The sequence below is a fragment of the Petromyzon marinus genome, chromosome 17 (assembly GCF_048934315.1).
Source record: "Petromyzon marinus isolate PM22_M1 ecotype Great Lakes invasive population chromosome 17, UKy_Petmar_22M1.pri1.0, whole genome shotgun sequence".
NCBI lineage: Eukaryota > Metazoa > Chordata > Hyperoartia > Petromyzontiformes > Petromyzontidae > Petromyzon > Petromyzon marinus.
In genome coordinates, this window is record NC_133683.1 from 13,328,834 (window position 1) to 13,348,442 (window position 19,609).

The following is a 19,609-nucleotide window of genomic DNA, read 5'->3' on the forward strand; positions in this document are numbered from 1 at the left end:
CTCACTGTTCTCACTATTCTCATCCTCACTATTCTCACTATTCTCATCCTCACTATTCTCACTATTCTCATCCTCACTATCCTCACTATTCTCACTATTCTCACTATTCTCATCCTCACTATTCTCACTATTCTCACTATTCTCATCCTCACTTTCCTCACTATTCTCACTATTGTCACTATTCTCATCCTCACTATTCTCACTATTCTCACTATTCTCATCCTCATTTGTCTCACTATTCTCATCCTCACTATTCTCATCCTCACTATTCTCATACTCACTATTCTCATCCTCACTATTCCCATCCTCACTATTCTCATCCTCACTATTCTCACTATTCTCACTATTCCCATCCTCACTATTCCCATCCTCACATCCTCACTATTCCCATCCTCACTATTCTCATCCTTCAGGCCCCCCCTTTTGCGTACAAATTTACCCAATCAGTTTTCATCCCAATCACCGTTCTTTCAGTTTTCATCCCAATCACCGTTCTTTCAGTTTTCATCCCAATCACCCTTCTTTCTCACCCCTCTTCCTTTTCGCATTCCTTTTTCCATCTTACCACCCGTTCCATCCTTGAAGCGTTGCCACGGGCAACGCCTTTTTTTTAGTTTTCATTTAAAAAATCAAGGCGAGAGACGTCATTTCACCAATGCGCATCGAAAGGGTGCGGAACAGGTGACGACGGAACACGCGAATGACCATTAAATAATCGATGCCGATTTTGATACAGGCATGCATTGTCACCGGATGTGAGTACGTGTGCAAAATTTGAAATTGATTGGAGAACGGGAAGTGGACGAAATGTAGATTACAAGATTTGACCACGACATAAGTTAAGTAAAACCGTTGAGACGTGCCCCATTTAAATTAGACCAAAACAAAAAAATACTACTTCTAACATGTACAGCCCTGTTCAATCCACTGCCGGATGCGTGACGGCCCTCCCGCCCTTCGCCACCGTATTGGTCGTGGATTTTTTTTTATTCAACCATACTTCACCACGGTGGTCAGTGCGGTTTGGTGACGGAAGGCGATGTTGGCACGCGCCCGGTTCCAATACCACGCGCGCCTTGGCCTGGAATCGAGCTCGGCTACCGAGTTACACAGCGCGGTGCACTAACCACCGTGCCACCGCTCCACCCTCAATTAGGCAGACGACTAAATGTAGCTCCTTCTTGCCCCCCAGACTAATTGTATAAAATGCCATCAATTGCTCACGCTCTTTGCTTGGCAATAATGTATAAAAGAATATGACTTAAATATATATATTTTTTAAACTGCATCGACGTAATTAAACAATGGACTTTCCAAGTCCACGGGTGTAATTAATCTAAATTCGTTGCAAATTATATTGTCGAATTAATTAAGCCCTAATTTAATTTGACGGGGTTATGTATCGAATGGCACGACAGGTACAGCATACACACAAGCTTATCTCACATCATCAGCCATGTTCAACCCACTGCTGGATGAGAACTTCTCCAAATCGCTGCCACCACCTCAAACGATCCTCCGATGTGTAATATTCCACCAGGCACCTGCAAATAAGTGAATTTCATTGCTCGATCTGCCAGGTGTCGTTACATTTCCTTCTTGTCTGCCATTCCTTCTGTGTGCTTTCCGGTCGACCATCACCACCATCATCATCATCAATTTCTAGCAACGCATCCTGCCGAAGCCTACACACACTCGTCTTAACAGTTTGAATTATGTCATTAATCTGCGTGCCTTCTCTAATCCATGCGTGTTCCTCTCGCTCTCTCTCTCTCTCTCGTCTCTCAAGGTGCCTTTTAGCTCCGTTTATTAACACCAATGTCCTCATCACATTCGTTGCAACCTCGTCTGGCGCAGCTGCAATCAGTTGCTGTGCATTGCGGGCATTGGAACGGATTCCATCGCTCCATCTCCTCGTAGGCCACATTCTCGGATATGAAGGTTATCTTAAGGATTCACTTAAATGCTTCTGAAGAAGCGCCAAATAATGTATATATATAATTCTACTACAAATGGAAGAAAAAAAAACGACTTCATCTCTTATCTCGTATTTGTTAATCGAGGCAGTTCTCTTAAGAGGCACCGTCAAACGGTAATATATATTCACTTTAAAGTTACGGTCATGTTGGTCGTTGTGGTGCTGTCGTGACGTAGCTACAATATCACGTGCACCGATGTCGCTGCAGTGCCCCGATTGTGAGATGGAAGCGGCTTGAGGAGGAGGCCTTCACCCATCAGTGGATAGATCACGGCTGACGGGAAGCACGACTGGTGTTAAAGCGGCGCTATAACGCAGGAAGAGTCTGACAAATATTTAAAGTATGTTTCAGTCGTAAAATGAAGCTCCCCAATATAACTCGAAACGTTAGTACAACGTTGGGTCAACGTTGGTCCATCACACGCCAATGTTGACCCAACGTTGACCCAACGTTGGCGTGTTTACTGGGTTCACACTTGTGAAGGGCCCCATCCATTGCACGCATCTTTAAAAAAGAAAAAGAGACGAGAAATATTTTAAGTCTTTTAAAAACAGCGATCGACGATCCACTGCTGAACGAGGGCCTGCCTACGTTGTTGCAAGTCGAGAGGGGTCATTGGTCCATCACACGCCAATGTTGACCCAACGTTGACCCAACGTTGGGTGCATACCGCGCGCTGGTTCAATGCGTGTTGCGTGAAGGCTGCAGAAGAAGAGCGATGGGGTTTGCAGCCCTGCCCTCTACCGCTCACAGTGCCTCTAAACACTTGTGCCTGCACTTTACTGGATGTCGCCCATCAAAGCAACTTCCCAGACTCGCTGTCCTGGCTGAGCTTCGCACATCCGACTGGTGATTTAGTCGAGTCAATGAAGGCAACAGTTCCCGTATTCTTCGGATTATAAAGACCGCACTTGCTCACCCTGTATTTCAAAGCAGCGGTTGGTAGGTGCGTCTGACGGTCCGGCAGGTGTTCGCGTACGACCAAAAATTTGTAACAACAACAAAAAAGTTAATGACACCGGGCACAAGTTATGGGCGCGTTCTTACTTTCCGAAACGTCTTTTCATCCGGATAACGCGGTATACCACGTGTACAACCCCACAGCACTGCGTCACGAACAGCTGTGCTGCTTGCTCGCTTGCTCATTAGAGCGAGTTACGCACAAAGACAGAGATTCTCTCCCTCCCTCCCTCCACCCCCCCAGCGTAGCTTTCGACAGACTGCTAAGGCAAAGTGCTGTTAACGGGCTCGTGTGGCGGCTGGCACCGTCACACGAAGCGCTCTGTGCCGATGGGTTTGTCCAGCGCGCACCGAGGTACTCGTTTTAGGTCGAGTAAACCTAGACGGGCAGGCGCCCGAAGGGCTCCAAAATCATCGCCGCCAGCCAACGTTATTGGTCGTTAGCGGGCAATCGAACTCGGGTCGTCGGGTTCGGAGCGCAGTGCGCTAATCACTGCGCCACCGTTCAGTTACGCGCGCGCGCACACACAATCACGCCAGAGCCCTCTTGTTAAGGGCTCACTAACAAAATAATCCCTCCTCTCACTCTCACATCAACCTTCTCTCTGCAAGCCCCGGTCTCCCCCCCACCAGATAACCTTTGGGCGCAAGGTTATGTCAGAGCAGAGCGGTAAATCAGAGGGGCAAAGCCCATTCTGAGCAAGAGGAGGAGACCTCCGCTTTAAAAAGAAAAACACCCCATTGGAGTGGGGGTAGATGATAGCTTTGGTGGGGGTGGGGGGGGGTGGCGATGGCTCTATAGTGTAGCAGCAGCAGAGGCGCGCTACCCTATAAACCCGCCTCGCATGCACTGCGCGTTATACAATATCAGGGCTCTGCAGCTGCCGAGTCATTCAAGTGATTTATACCTGTGGCTGGCGACTGGCTTGTCGCGACTGTGGGCAAGATACAGGTTATCACCGCGCAATTCCACTGACTGTTTGCCATCAATCACAGCGATCTCTCTTCTCTCCGTCTCTCTCACCCCCCCACCTCCCCCAACTGCACACACTTCTCTTTACACGCCCGCCCCAACAAAACACACACACACAAACACACAACCATCATCATCCTCCTCCTCCGTTCTCTCGGCCTCTCTATCGCCACCCACCCACCCACATCTCTCTTCTTCACGGCACCTCCACCCCGCACGCGCACGACAACCACACTCGCCTCGATCCTCTTTCTGCAGCCCTTTCACTGCCAACTATCTCTCTCTTCTACAGCCCCCCCCCCCCCAAGGCAAAGACCCCCCGTATAGCCTTAGCAGGCTGTTGGGGCAAGTGCCGTTGCGAGCGCCTATGAAGGCCGGCACGGCACACGAGGGCGTGCGTGGCCAGCACCACTCCCGGCCGCCTTTGTCTCCCCTAATGGCGATGTTTACGCATCGAACCAGATACCCATTTGAGGCCGAGTCGAACTAGGGGAGGCCCGGTTCAGATAATCGCCACTGGTGTTGGCCGTGAGCGGGAATACGAACTCGGGGTGCCGGGTTCGTAGCGCAGCGTAGCGCTAACTACTACACTACCGCCCCCCCCCCCCCTCCAACACACACACACACACACGCGCGCGCACAGCCATCATCTCATCTCTCTCCTCTCTCGCTCCCCTCTTGCGTCTGTGATGTGGCGGTCGGAGGGAGATAAAGAACATTGACACGAGGCGATATTTAAGATCTGCGCTTGTACGAAATTAACTCCCACCGGCCGTGCGCGCACACAAAACACCCCTCTGGAGCCTCTTGTCCGAGTGGAGTTACGACCTCCATCCCCGCACGAAGGAGAAGTGAAGCGCCGTGCGCGGAGCGGTGGGCGAGCGAGCGGCGGGTCGGCGTGCGTACGCACTTTGAACTTCTTTCGCGCCGTACGCAACTTGCGCCGTCGGCCCGGGTGGCTTCATTCCTCTGCGGCCGCGGGCAACGGCAGGCGCGGCGAGCGATTCCATTCGACCGATCCTGGACTCTTTGAAACACGCGTTGGGCTTTCGCAACCGGAATGATTTCACGATTACCGGTTGCGCTGGGTTACATCGCGTAAATAATGAACGCGTCGTTAACTCGCCCGCCCACCCCGATACAGCCAATTAGTAAGGTCTGGTCACGTAAAACAAAACGTTCCAGTCGGTCACGACTGTGCTTCAGCACCACCGATGTGTTTAGAGGGCAAACCCACAACGACTACAATTTGAACACGACGTTTCGCCGGTGATTACAACCGGCTTCATCAGGCGATTTGCCAGAATTGTGAAGAAGTCTTACCGGTTCGACCCTGTACTCCTGAGCCACCTTCACGAAAACCCACACCGCATGACCCAGCGTGGTGAAGTATGGTCCCAGAACTCCCCATGACTAACGCGGCGCGCAGAGGCGTTCGTCAAGCGGTGGATTGAAGTGCTGTAAATTATAATTATTATTACAATTTTACTGTGTAAGTGCAGCCATGGTCTTGCATTAGTCCACTAGAGCCACGATACCAAAAACGACGGGGGGTGTATCGACGTATCGATTATTCAATTTAATAAGTGCACTCGGACGGACAACCGGGGGCGAGATGGAGCGATGAAATTAGCTCGCGTGTTGGTAGCTGGGTGTATTGTTGCACCGCGCGGGACATAGCGACCCGCACGAGGAGCGACCTTCACTCGGTGATTAACACCTCTCCCTGTTTGTTGGACCATACTTCACCACGCGGGTCAGTGGCGGATAGAGAAGGTCGCGAGGGCCCAGGAGCGGGTCAGTAATCGCCTGCTACCGAGGTTAGTCGTTAACTAGAATCCAACTCGGGTATAGCCGGGTTCCAAGCGCAGCGTGCAAACCACTGCGCCACCTCTCTGCCCCGAAGCATTTATACCAATGGCTATTTGACTCTGGGACTTGTTTCAAACTTTTCATTCAAAGTTTGGCCGGTCAGCCTTTTTAATTCAACACAAAAGACGTGTCCTCCAAACAGCAAGGAGATAGCAGTCATCACTAGAGTTTGACATTTCCCCAGCGTCGCGATATGTCTAAGTAGTCTATGGGCCAGAGCAGAAATCGGTTCCACAAAAAAAGGTATCAAAACGTTGGTATCATCGATTCATTTATTACGGCCAGTCAGAGGAGGAGTGAACTACTTCACGGCCCCACTAATTTCAAGCACTTAAAAAAATCAGACACTCCAATATCGTTGGGCAAGTCAAAAACATTTTGGAACCACTAAATATGTGTTCTTTTGTGTACCCCGGGCTGGGTCTCAAGAACCAAGGTAGTGGGCACGGAAGGAAGCCACGAGAGGGAGGGGAGCGACGCGGCGTGGCGGTCTGTACCACAGCCCAGAGCATCCTCTCTGTAGCCCCTGTGGTCAGTGCCAGATGAAGCTCGTGCGGGGTCTGTAGCATGTGTCAGAAAGAGGCCCTAAATTAAAATAAATAAATAGCGCGCGTAAATATTCAAACACAATTTTTTTTACTTTCATAGTAAAGTAATTGTATTTTTTCATTTGCTATACAGCCAGATAGTACGACAAAGTTGAAGGCGGTATAGTACTATAGTAATAGAGCAAGTGCAGAATCACTGAACCGGAATTGATAGCTTGAAAGCATTTAGCGCGGGGCACTTGAAAGTTCGGGGCCCGTAGCAGATGAAGCTACTTTTGCAACTAGGATAATCCGGCACTGCCTGTGGCCTGTCAGAAGCACAATCTCGAATTTACACTGGGGAAATCCGATGCCCTATGAAGCTCTTTTTTACTTACACACGTCCCAGTAGCCATAATAAAGTTTTTTTGGGAGTTTGATCGTGTAAATATAAATGTGTCGTTAAACCCGCCACCACCCGACACAAGCAATGAGTAAAGTTTGGTAACGTTAACAAAACGTGCCAATTAGTTACTACTTCAGCACACCGGTGTGTTGGAGAGTAAATCGAGTACGACGTTTCGCTGGTGAATAACAAACAGCTTCATCATCAGACGACGGCCAGATTTTGTGAAGAAGTCTTCTCGCTGTTTCGGTCCGAAATTAATATTATGGACACTATATTTATATATTTTTTTCGCGACAAGCCTACGTTGTTAAAACCGACCCACGTCCAGCAAGGTTCACAGACGTCCACCGTTCGGGGCGCCACTACTGCCCACGCACGTGGCGACTGCATACGCCGCGATTAGCCCCCCCCCCCTGCGCCCCCGCGCCCCCGCCTTACGAAAAACGATGCTGCAACGGATTTATATAGAGAATGTTGTTATCGATAAACGGAGCTAAAAGGCGCATTGAGAGGCAAGAGAGCGAGAGGAACACACCATAGATTAGAAGAACGTACGCAGATTAATGGCTTAATTGAATCCGCTAAGACAAGCGGGCGGGCTTTTGCAGAACACGTTGCTGCAAGCGACGGTGGCCGATGGTCAAGAATAACAATACATGCAGTGGAGCAGCCAAGGAATAGAAACGGGTCCGACAGGATATAAATTGCGGAGATGGAGCAATGGGGTCAATTCTGGTGCCGGTGCTGGGGAGATAATTACAGTCGCAGGATCGTGAGGAGGTGACTGTGGTGGCTTTAAGGCCTTAATCCAGCAGTAGATTGTTTTTTATTTATTTGTTTAAAATCAAGCAATGGAGTGACCATGGCGGGTGATGAGGACGATGAAAAAGGCACGGCCGGACTGAAATGAGAAATTAGCCTGGGATTCTTGCTTGGAGAGATGACAGGATCCCACCGAACACATTTGCACCTTATAATTTAATGAGGTGAGATATTATTGGGATAACACGTTATACGTGCGGGTGTAGTTTTATTTTTTACGTACAGCGCTTTGGAGATACTTCAATTTGAAAAGGGGCTTTGTGAAATATGAGGTTGTTATTAGTATTACCTCAAAATCTAGGCCTCTTCATCATCAGCAGCCATGATCTACCCACTGCTGCTCGAATGCCTCGCGGAGCGGCCCGTTAATTCCTCAGTTTTGCTGCCTAACAATCCATCAAGGCCCTGCTCACGATCAGACCTCATTGCTCCAACTCTGCTACCTTGGTTATCGCATGGAAGTCATCTATCCATCCATCTATGTTTTACAAGGACCACGGATGGGGGTCACCGTAGTCACGAATGGAACATTGTATTTTTAAAACGGTCCAACTTTCCAGTGGCCCGATTGGCAAGTTTTTGGTATTTATTTACGTGGCTTCACAATGGCAGGCAACTATCTGCTGTTGCATACTGTGTCATACGATCTTCAAATGGCGCTTGCGGTAATCCATGATTGGATGTGGAAATGGAAGTGGGAAAATATAAATAAACAAAAATCTGCAGCTTTAGTTCATCGGCGTATTGGCTTTCCAGACAAGTATTACCCAGCAGCACGAGTTAAAGCAATCGAGCAAGCTAGCTATTGGCCGGTTTCAACCTTCTGTGTCTCATAAGAAGAATCCGCAGTTTTGTTAAGCACATTTTGCTGGGTTACCAGACGTTATTGGCAAGAGCACTCCCCATACCAACGGTGGGGCCCTGTTCAAAAGCACAAACGAAATATTGTTAACAAGGACACTGTTGATTTAAAGCTTTCGTGACTTGCAGTGATTCATATTCTTGGTTCTTTCGGTAAAGTCACGTTGAAGGGAAACAATAAAATAATAAAATATATATAAAACAATAAAATTATCACGACGTTTCGACTGCAACACAAGCAGTCATCATCACCTGATCATCACCTGATGATGACTGCTTGTGTTGCAGTCGAAACGTCGTGAAAATTTTATTGTTTTTACATACTTTATTATTTTATTGTTTCCCTTCAACGTGACTTTACCGAAAGAACCAATAACAAGGACACTGTTGTTTATGATGCAATTTGTGTAAATACATGTACAAGCAGAACTGTTATGTCTTCACGTTGAAACAAATATATTTGGACCATCAACCTATGATGTATCCAGGTTCAGTGCTGAGCACACTTAAATAGTTTAAAAATCAGCTCGTTAATGTCCTCACACATCCGGCGGAGTAACTCACATTTGGTTAACGGAGACATCCTATGGGTTGCGTGTAATTCAAGCAGTCTGTAAATATTGTTTGGCATACATCAAATATTGTATGCAGTATGTTCAGGTAATTAATAAAAAAAAACACATATGAGTTGTCTACAAATGCCTTTGGAATGCACAAACGACCCAAAATATGAAAATATTTCGAATAACATTGAGCCTCCCCGTTCCCTGCAGGCAGTTGAGGGAGCAGGTTGGTGATGAGGGGGGGGGGGGGGGATGGAGAAGGTGGGGGGGGGGGCAGGACAGGTTGAGATAGCAGTCACCACTGGCCGGGCATCGAACGCGGGTAAGAGCCGGGTTCATCGCACGGTGTGCTAACCACGACGCCACGGCTCCACCCCAACAACCTTGTGTATATAGCATCTATATATCAAAACACACGATTTTGTGTGTTGGCCTCATACTTATTAACCGACATGCAAAATGATGCAGCGGAAAAGGTATGAACCCTCATCATTCATGTTCAATCAACTGCTGGATGAAGGCCTCCCCCGAGCGTGGGGAGGTGTATGGACTTGGGAGCATGGGGTAACCCTTTGGGGTGGTGACTCGTCGTATTAGCCGGTCACGGCATGCCTCCCCTCCACAGCATCAGCCTTCGGCTTTTATCATTCCCAGTTCTCTCCGTCAGTGACAGCTGCACAATGGTCGGGCACTCTGCCCTCTCCAAGTCCCTCCCCTTCACTCCATCCCCTCCCTCCCTCTCCCTTCCACCCCCCCCCCCCCCCCTCCACAAGCCCCTCCATCCCCCATCCCCAACAGCCCCGCAGTGGGCACTCTGCCCTCTCCAAGTCCCTCCCCTTCACTCCATCCCCTCCCTCCCTCTCCCTTCCACCCCCCCCCCCCCTCCACAAGCCCCTCCATCCCCCATCCCCAACAGCCCCGCAGTGGGCACTCTGCCCTCTCCAAGTCCCTCCCCTTCACTCCATCCCCTCCCTCCCTCTCCCTTCCACCCCCCCCCCCCCTCCACAAGCCCCTCCATCCCCCATCCCCAACAGCCCCGCAGTGGGCACTCTGCCCTCTCCAAGTCCCTCCCCTTCACTCCATCCCCTCCCTCCCTCTCCCTTCCACCCCCCCCCCCCCCCTCCACAAGCCCCTCCATCCCCCATCCCCAACAGCCCCGCAGTGGGCACTCTGCCCTCTCCAAGTCCCTCCCCTTCACTCCATCCCCTCCCTCCCTCTCCCTTCCACCCCCCCTCCCTCCCCACAAGCCCCTCCATCCCCCATCCCCAACAGCCCCGCAGTGGGCACTCTGCCCTCTCCAAGTCCCTCCCCTTCACTCCATCCCCTCCCTCCCTCTCCCTTCCACCCCCCCTCCCTCCCCACAAGCCCCTCCATCCCCCATCCCCAACAGCCCCGCAGTGGGCACTCTGCCCTCTCCAAGTCCACTCCCCTTCACTCCATCCCCTCCCTCCCTCTCCCTTCCACCCCCCCTCCCTCCACAAGCCCCTCCATCCCCCATCCCCAACAGCCCCGCAGTGGGCACTCTGCCCTCTCCAAGTCCCTCCCCTTCACTCCATCCCCTCCCTCCCTCTCCCTTCCACCCCCCCTCCCTCCACAAGCCCCTCCATCCCCCATCCCCAACAGCCCCGCAGTGGGCACTCTGCCCTCTCCAAGTCCCTCCCCTTCACTCCATCCCCTCCCTCCCTCTCCCTTCCACCCCCCCCCCACAAACCCCTCCATCCCCCATCTCCAACAGCCCCGCAGTGCCCTCGGGCCAATAACCTTCAGAACGTCACGAGGCGTCCCAAAACCACGCCCCCCCCCCCGCCCACTAAAGCCCCCCACCCCGCTCCCCCCAACGTCAATGTTCTCTCGCCAAGTGACATCTTTTCGCTTTTCTGCCCTTGGCCGCTTGGAGAACAAACAAACAACAACAACAACTTTAAGCCACGTGGCCGCGTGAACACGGGACGAGGCTGGCTTGAGCAGCGAGGGCTACAGACCTGGCGGGGAGTAACAATCCGCAAAAAAATCTGCATCGGTAGCTTTCGCAAGATTACGTCTCACGCGCCCCCCCCCACGACAGAGCTCCCTCCGGGCGACTCTGCCGCCACGGTGTGTCCGGCCGGTGGCTGCCCGGGTAAATTGACATCTCTATCTCTCGATCTCTCTCTCTCTCTCGTGCGCGCGCGCGCGCGCTCGCCGGTGTTGCAGTACGGCCCCGTTTCATTCACACGCACGCACGACTATACCGCCGCCAAGCGGTCTGTGGACCATACCTCCCCCGTAACTGCACACTGCGGTAGTTGGTAAATGCTGCTGCAGCGGATGCGTTTGGCAGTGGCGCGCCACAAGCGCAATTAGCAAACAAACAAACAAAAACTAGCTCAAACATAATCGTCAATTACACCGTGGGCCTTCATATGAAACGAATATAACAGGCGACGTTTCGGGAAATGGCCCTTCTTCATAGCGCGTAAATTAAGGGGCGCTGGAGAGATTGAATGGATAAGCGTTGGAGACTGAACTTTTTACACCATACCCGCCCATGGATGTGTATGACAAAATATGAACCAGTCTATTCCGCGTCTCCACATTACACATATTGTTGAGTCCATCGCCCTATTGGCTTTCACGACTAATATTATACCAAGCAGTAAGTGCTTTTAACCTGCACCTATGAAGGCCGGCACGGCACACGAGGGGGTGATTGGCCAGCAACCACGCCCGGCCGCATTTGTCTCCCCAGTCGCGATGTTTGCACACCGCACCAGGCGCTCATTTGAGGCCGCGCCCGATGATTGTTAAACACGACCCACGTGACGCGCTCAGCAATTAGCCGGCGTCTGCGTGGCGTGATAGACGCACAGAGATCTCGATCTTATCTTCAATCTGCAATTTTTCCCTACCATTGAGACACCATTACCTATTACCCGCTATGGAGACATTATTACCTCTATTTTAAAGCAAAAGTTGGGGGCGCGTCTCACAATTGGGTAGCTGTGTGCGTGAGAACAGATTTGGATAATTGACACCTGAAACAAGTTGGGGGTGCTGTAATAGCTGACCCAGCGTTCTTGAATACATAATCCGGTATTACTTTTAAATTCCAGGTAAACTGATTTGGCTATTTTTTCTCTCGTTTCTCTTCGACAATGAATTCCAACCGTGCTATCGGCGGCGACATGAGATCGAATCTCACAGACCCGCTCGCCTCATCGTTGTCGGAACGTTGACCCGTGCAAGAGGTTTGACTTTCACTGAACGTCTCCCCAAACAATCTCCTTCAAGGGGGGGGGGGGGCAAATCCTCTCTTACACAGTACTGGGCGTACATTCGCGTGCACTCTGCGATTAGACTGTCACGTGGCAGTCAACGCAATCCTCTACATCGCCAGAGCTGGAATTTAAGCGCAAATACATTGAACGATACGATTATTTGTTTTCGATTTCCCGGCTGAGACCATTCATTCCATACATCGAGAGAAAATGATTTAATGAATTAGAAGCCGTGCGGAACGTTTCCTCTCGTGAGATAATAACGCCGATGTATAAAGTAACAATACTATGAGTTTCCTCTCGTCTCTAACGCACATTGATTGACGCACGCTCGTCATCTACCGAGATCTGTCCGCTGCCGGATGAAGGCCTCTCCAAGACATCGCCACAGTTCGGCAACACAACAATGCGACTCGCGCATGGCCACGAGTTGACTTTATCACTGCCTGGCGACGATCGACGTCCTCTCGGGCGTGTTCCTTTCCCTCCTTTGGCTGCCACTCCTTTGTTAGTCTTGACTACCGATCAACATCTCTTCGTGGTGGCGAGATGTTAACTTCCTTGCCTGGTATACAGGACGTGTTCCTTTCCCTCCTTTGGCTGCCACTCCTTTGTTAGTCTTGACTACCGATCAACATCTCTTCGTGGTGGCGAGATGTTAACTACCTCGCCTGGTATACAAGAGCTCGTGGGTTCGATCCCGACCGTGACGCCTGCTGTATATTTGGAGATTTGCATGTCTCTCCCCGTGACCGTGTGGATTTTTCTCCGGGTCTTCTGGGTTTTCCCTCAATATTTAGAAACATGCGTTTAGAGTATTTGACTGCTATCAATTTCCACACGATAAGCCACTTCGTTGAGCTATGATTTGTGGCCAGGTGGCTTCTGAAAAATAGCTATAAGCTCAGTGGGCCTTACCCGGTAAAATAAAGTTTAAGTAAAAAAAAGTTGTTTAGTTTTTAGTTTTATTGCGACGTGTTATATTCAAGCCCACTTTTCACAGCATTAAATGTCTCTACATGTCTGTGGTCTCTGAACCATGTACTTCTTTTTTTCCATATACAGTTTCTTAACCGTTACAATCTGCCTATATACATACATGCGCTCACTAGACGTATGTACGCAGATTGGGAAGACCGGTGGCGCTGTGGTTTGTGCGCCGTGCTATCTGAACCCCTTCAAACCTGCACCGATCAGCGTGGTGAAGGCTGGTCAAATAACCCCACGGGCGCGAGGTAAGACCTTCGGCAGTGATCTAACAAAGGCCTGTAAACTTTACATCATCCTTACCGACAGTCTGCACGTCCTTTGGACGCGACTGTCGGTCCCTCCCTCCAGCCAGCCAGCCAGCAGAGAAAAGTGTCATGGCCAAGCAAGACGCAAGCACACACCTTACACACGTGATAGTTATACATTCAATAAGGACATTTTATTACTTTGTAAAGATTCAATACACAAAACATTTCATTTACTTGTGTCTTTTATGAAGGACTATGTACACCCCCCCCACTCCACCGCGGTTATTCTGCATATACGAATGACATATATATAAAAAAGTCTGTACACACGAAACAAAGTGAAATAACATAGTGAAATACGGAACACGGAGGGGGGGGGAGGGGTTCCAAAGGGAGGGGAGAAGGAGGGAGGGGGTTTGTGTGGGTTTTTTTAAAGCTTAGCTAAATTGCACAAGCGCGGGTAGGTCTACTGAACGATTACAAAAAAAATACTGTCAAGTGACCTCACAGTTTATTTATTTTTTGGTTACAAATAAAAGGTTGGAAGAAACAAAAGAATAATAACAATATTTGTTTGGAACCCACCAAGAAGCCCACGACGATATCGTAATAAATAGGTGAAAGCGAAACATGCATAGCTTAGAGGAGATTTGCACAAATTATAAACGATTACGGCTAACGCTCTACACGCTGTTCGATTTTTGATTATTTTATACTGCAAACGAACAAAGCACAGCGTATCTCTTTTAACGTTAAAAAAACAACAACATTGTATCATACCAAAGGGTGTTCATGTGTTTTTTTTACTGCGATTTAATATTACTATGCACAATTAAATACAATCGTTTATGAATGGCATTTTGTTTCTTAAAAATACAAAGGAGCCCACACGGGGGGGGGGGGGAGTGGTTATTGGCTGTGGCTAATGGAGGAGATGTAACATTTTTTTGTCCAAGGCAGTTATCAATGCTGCTCTGTTGGCTCCGGGTAAGCAACGCCAACAGCTGCTAGCTCCCTCGCCCGCCCTACCACTAGAACGTGAAACATTCCTCGACACGGCCGGGCAGTTAGGCGGACGCCGAAGGGAAACACCACGCGGCTTGCCGCCCGTGCGTGAGCCCTTGCCTGACACCGCGATCATGTGGATTGGCACAGCGTGCACGTGGATTGGCAGAGCGTGCCAAGTGGACTGGCACAGCGTGCACGTGGATTGGTTACCGCGTGCACGTGGATTGGTTACCGCGTTCACGTGGATTGGCACAGCGTGCACGTGGATTGGTTACCGCGTGCACGTGGATTGGCACAGCGTGTACGTGGATTGGTTACCGCGTGCACGTGGATTGGTTACCGCGAGATTAAATCTACGGACCGGAGCCGACGGGACCATCTGTGATGGCGATATCCAATTGTGTCCCAGCTCTCTGGGGGATGCCGGTTATCCGTGGGGGGGGGGGGGGGGGGGATGTTACCGCGTGTCGTCCCGGCACAACGTCGGTTCTTTAAAAAAAAAAACATCTCCCCAGCACGCGCAGCGAAACGTCGGACATCGCGCCGTGACAGCGCCCCTGGAGACTCATTGGAAGTCTGCGCAGCACGACCGATTTGAAACCCACGTTCGCCGGGGCGTTCCTCTCTTTGCTGCGAGTCAAATTTTACGCAACTGCCGCTCTCTCTCGCTCTGCTCTTTGCTAGTAACCCCGGCGTCGCTCGCTGCTCATTCCTGCCGACTTGTTTTTAAAAAAAATCTGTCATTTCCCCACCGCCTCTTCAGCTGACGGCTATTTAAGGAGATGGGTGGGGGGGGGGGGTAGTGGGGGGGTTGCGCCGCACGTTTTGAGTGTTTGGACAGAGGTGCGGATTGTACTTGAGCGAGCCCTCATTAGTCATCGATTGTCTGTGCCTTTACGAGCCGGTGCGCCAACCAATTAATAGCTCCTTCCTTGACTTCATTGTTGGTTGTTTGTCTGAACATTTTGGCGTTGCGAATGTCGCGTTCGTTTTGTCGTCCAACGGGCAAAGGACGTGAAAGCTGCCCTAAAAACCAAAAACAAAAGCGATAAAGTCCTTGGTAGATGAAGGGAGTAAGTAACATCGGACACGAAGCAAGAGGTCATCACGTAATGATGTTGCTTGTGTCGCTCTATTAATATAATTCACAACTGCCGGCTGTCTGCGGCGACAGGCGAAATGTTGATAACACCAAGCGCATTAAATAATTGAATAGACTGGGTTTACAAAATTAATACTCGTAACATATTTCCCAACAACTTTATGCATGGTGTCATGGGTAGTAACAATTCATGCCTTGTTAATTGCGCAATTATAGTTTATTTTTTTATTTTTTTAGGCAGCGTTCTAATAGCTGTAAGCTATATTGCACCCAGCAAGGGTCGGACAATAATGCATCGATTCATTGTCCATCTTGTGATAGGCACATTTAATGCTCAGAAAATGTTAAATATTTACAATTGTACACGTGGTATGCAATGGGTTCAAGTCACCCGTGCAGCCATAAGAGGCGCTACCACCATTCACCACACGTTAGGATTCAGTTCTTGCATTCAATGATGAATTGTCCTTGAATCGTGTCAATTCATCGCTTAGTTCAAACCCCAATATAAAACTGTGGGTCTGTATGATTATCTGATGTCAATGTTTAAAAAAAAATGGCCTTGTTCTAAAATTTAAAATGTTAACCTTAAAGATGACTTCTTAGTGAAGTCATATCTAACACTAAAGACATACCACCATTACTGCACTTGATTTAAACATGGCCAGGATACTAGTTCAGAGATGATTACCTTGAAATTAATTCAAAAGGTAAAACCTCTTTTGGTTCCCAACAGCACTGCATTTTGCAGGTAACCGACCTGCTATGCCCAATGATAAATATTTGTAAAATTGTCTCCAGCTTTTTTCATCATTACAATACATATATTCATTTTTGTTTAACATTTTTTTGTCTATGGCAATAGCATTGGCAATTATAGCACACTTTATTAATCTCAGAGAATAAGTGCTAAGTGGATTGATGGATGCATCACTGAGGTACATAGTATGAGTACATGGACATTTGTGGTCCCACAAAGCTTTGGTAATTGTTTTGAACATTTTAAAATATATATGCTGTACAATATACACAAACACTTAAAATACAAATTTGTTCTCCCGACGATGATTGACAAAAGGGAGACTAAGCTCTACTGATGAATCGTGTAAGCTGTGTTTCTTACTTAAGACAGTAAGTCCTCCATTTACGTTGGGGAATGTGTCCCTGGTACACATCGCAAATCTAAACTGAACTTACCATTGACTTAATGTGTATACACATTTACGATACGTTCCTTTGGGGGGGGGGGGTAATGTTTTGGTTCAGAATTTTCAGAAAAATATTAAGTATCAAAAAGATAGCAAAAGATACCCCCCTAAAAAGTTCAAATACGTAATTTTAGAGATGGCGGCGGAGATTGCATTTAGAGAGATAGAGTAGTAGAACCACTGGAGCTATGCACTTTCAGATCCAGATTGAAAAACTAATTTATTTTAGAACTGCTTCTTGTGTCCAAGTTTGTTGCCCTTCCCCCGCACCTCCGATGAGCACAGTTGGCTACGCACGGTGCGGAAAGTTCAACACGGCATACGTACGTACGGTGCGAAATAAGCCCAACGCATGCACGTCACAGTATGGCGATGTTGTAAACACTTGAGGCTTGGGGGCGCCCTCGTTGGGAGCGCCGTGGCGTAGCGCGTCGTCGCGTACACCGCCCAGGATGCTACTGCTCGCTCCCCTTTTCGCGTTTCAAGCGTTTAAAACAAACGCTGCCGTGAATCGAATTGCGTTCCCTCAATTCGTCGGCGATGTTACGGTGAAACGACGGAAACGGGGGCAGCGCAAGTGGAAGACTTCCCGTACAAAACGACGGCAACAACGCCCTGCGATCCCTTTAAAGCAGCGATTCTTAACCTTTACTGCAGCTTTGCACCCCGTTAGTTCTCAGTCGTACAACAAATGTTGCGTTAATAAATACATAGAAGGTTTGATGATACAAAGTAGTTGCACTTGCGTGCCCGTGCTTGATTTGCGTTTCGATTTATTTGCCTTCTAAATAAATCTGCCATGCCTCGCACCCTCAGAAAGGGCATCTCGCACCCCCAAGGGGTGCAGCGTGCATCCCCAGGTTAAGAACCACCTGCTTTAAAGCTGAGAGGGTCCCGCGGCTTTTACGCCGTCAAAAGTTGCCACCATTCCCAATCCGCGGGGGAGCAATGACAGCAACTGGCCAGGGCATTTTAAAACTATTCAACTAAACTATATATATAAAAACATTTTATTTACCAGGTAAGGCCCACAGAGCTGTACCAGCTATTTTTCAGAAGAGATCTGGCCACAAGTGATAGCTCAACGAAGTGGCATATGTGGAAATTTGTAGTCGACAAATACTCTGGACGCACGTTAATTCTCAATGTGGAGGGGGGAAAAATAAAAACAAGAGGACCCAGAGAAAAAAATCCACGTGACCACGGGGAGAACATGCAAAGTCCAAATATACAGGCATCAGGGTCAGGATTGAACCCACGACCTCCTGTATACTCGGTGGGGTGGTTAACATCTCGCCACCATGGTGCCCCAATGAAACCGCCCCATGGAACTTCATGTTAGAAGTTCAATACACGCAGTTCACATTGCAATCGAATTCAAGCCAATGTTTATCAAGGTCGTTGTTAGCGGCGGACTCGGATTTGTACGAGTTTTGTGGCAAAAAGGTTCCGTCAGACTCCCGACGAAAAACAATACGAAAGAAAAAAAAAACTTACACGAGTGTAAATATTTAGCTGCCTTACGGTAAATGCACAGGCAGGCGAGAAGACGTGTAAATAATACTGCTAAATGTATACAGGGCATTTCATATGTGTCTAACAAATGCATCGACCGACCAACCGCCCTTGACTGCTATGGCAGGTCACGTAAATTATCGGAGACACAAACGCAGCACGGCAGCAAATAGGAACCTACACGTTTAAACCATCTTTAATTAGCAGCTGAATGTCGAAGAAAGAGTTGCTGGCCTATGCGTGTGGGCCGTGGGAATGACTGAAGAAGCATCAATCATTTAGAAGCTCTGGGCCAGGACTGAGCCAAGACATGGAACTGCTTCCAAGCGTCGGCAGAAACAAACACTGAACTCGACACTCGTTCGCTAAAGTAGATGTAAGTGGCCTAAAAAAAAAACAACCAATCGGAACTCACGGGGGACTAAGAAATATCAATACAATTCATCGAAAAAGAGACTCTACAAAAGCCAGTTCATGGGAAGACTTTTTCTTTTGCTTATATAAAAAAAAGACCACGCATAAAAGAGCCGGTTTAACGAGAGAGCTAAAAACTTCCGATTACAAAAGATGTCGCCCCACAACCGCTCCGGAGGCTGATGCTGCAGCAGCCAAAGCTTCATTTGGCGAGAAGTATCATCCTCGGGATAGGTTTCCTCGCGTTTCATTGCGATGCTTAGATACAGAATACAAAAAAATTTCATTCACGGAAGCACCCCGTTCTCAGGATTGTAAAAGCTCAAGTTCTCAAAACAACTTTACTGCAATGCTGGGCGGCAAACATACATTGTCGAGCGTAAAGCACCAAGAGGGCAGATCGGCACGGGAACAAGTTTCAGTTTCCTTTTCAATTCGCTCCTCCGAATGAGAAGCGCCGGGGAAGTTCATCCCAAGTGACGCCGCTCCTCTGCGGCAGAACCCCGAGGAAGCGGCGAGCACCCAAGGCGCAGAGAAGACATTTTGGCCGCGGCCAGGAACCCCTGCGAAGGACAACTTCGGCCTCTCGACGAGGTTTGGGGGGCCCCTGGCGACCTGGTGCCGGTCGCTCCCCGGCGGTGGCCCGTCGTCAGATGAGCCTCGAGTTGTTGAGGAACTGGATGAGCGCCTGGTAGACGAACTGGTACTGCGCGAGCGTCTGCACCATGAGCATCCGCTGGCCCCGCAGGACGCCCAGCGCCTGTGGCACGTCCAGCTGCTGCACGGGGAGGGGGAGGAAGGCATCGACGTCACGGGCGGTAACGGCGGTGGCGGCGGCGGCTCGTCACGTGTGCGCACGTTTCGGCGTTTGCTCGGGTGCACGTTGACAAACGCACACTTC

General features: G+C 49.2%; 1 protein-coding gene across 4 annotated transcripts in view; it reads right to left on the minus strand.

Moving 5' to 3' along the window:
* Window positions 1–13,630: 13,630 nt before the first annotated feature.
* Window positions 13,631–19,609, minus strand: part of LOC116943318 (tyrosine-protein phosphatase non-receptor type 14-like) — an 85,380-nt gene continuing 79,401 nt past the window's right edge. For 3 of the 4 annotated variants that reach the window (XM_076067637.1, XM_032956093.2, XM_032956090.2), the window contains one exon: window positions 13,631–19,486. In XM_076067637.1, the coding sequence (XP_075923752.1) occupies window positions 19,358–19,486 (129 nt within the window). In that variant the 3' untranslated portion in view covers window positions 13,631–19,357. The remainder of the gene's footprint in view (window positions 19,487–19,609) is intronic. The other variant, XM_032956092.2, reaches the window with a different exon arrangement.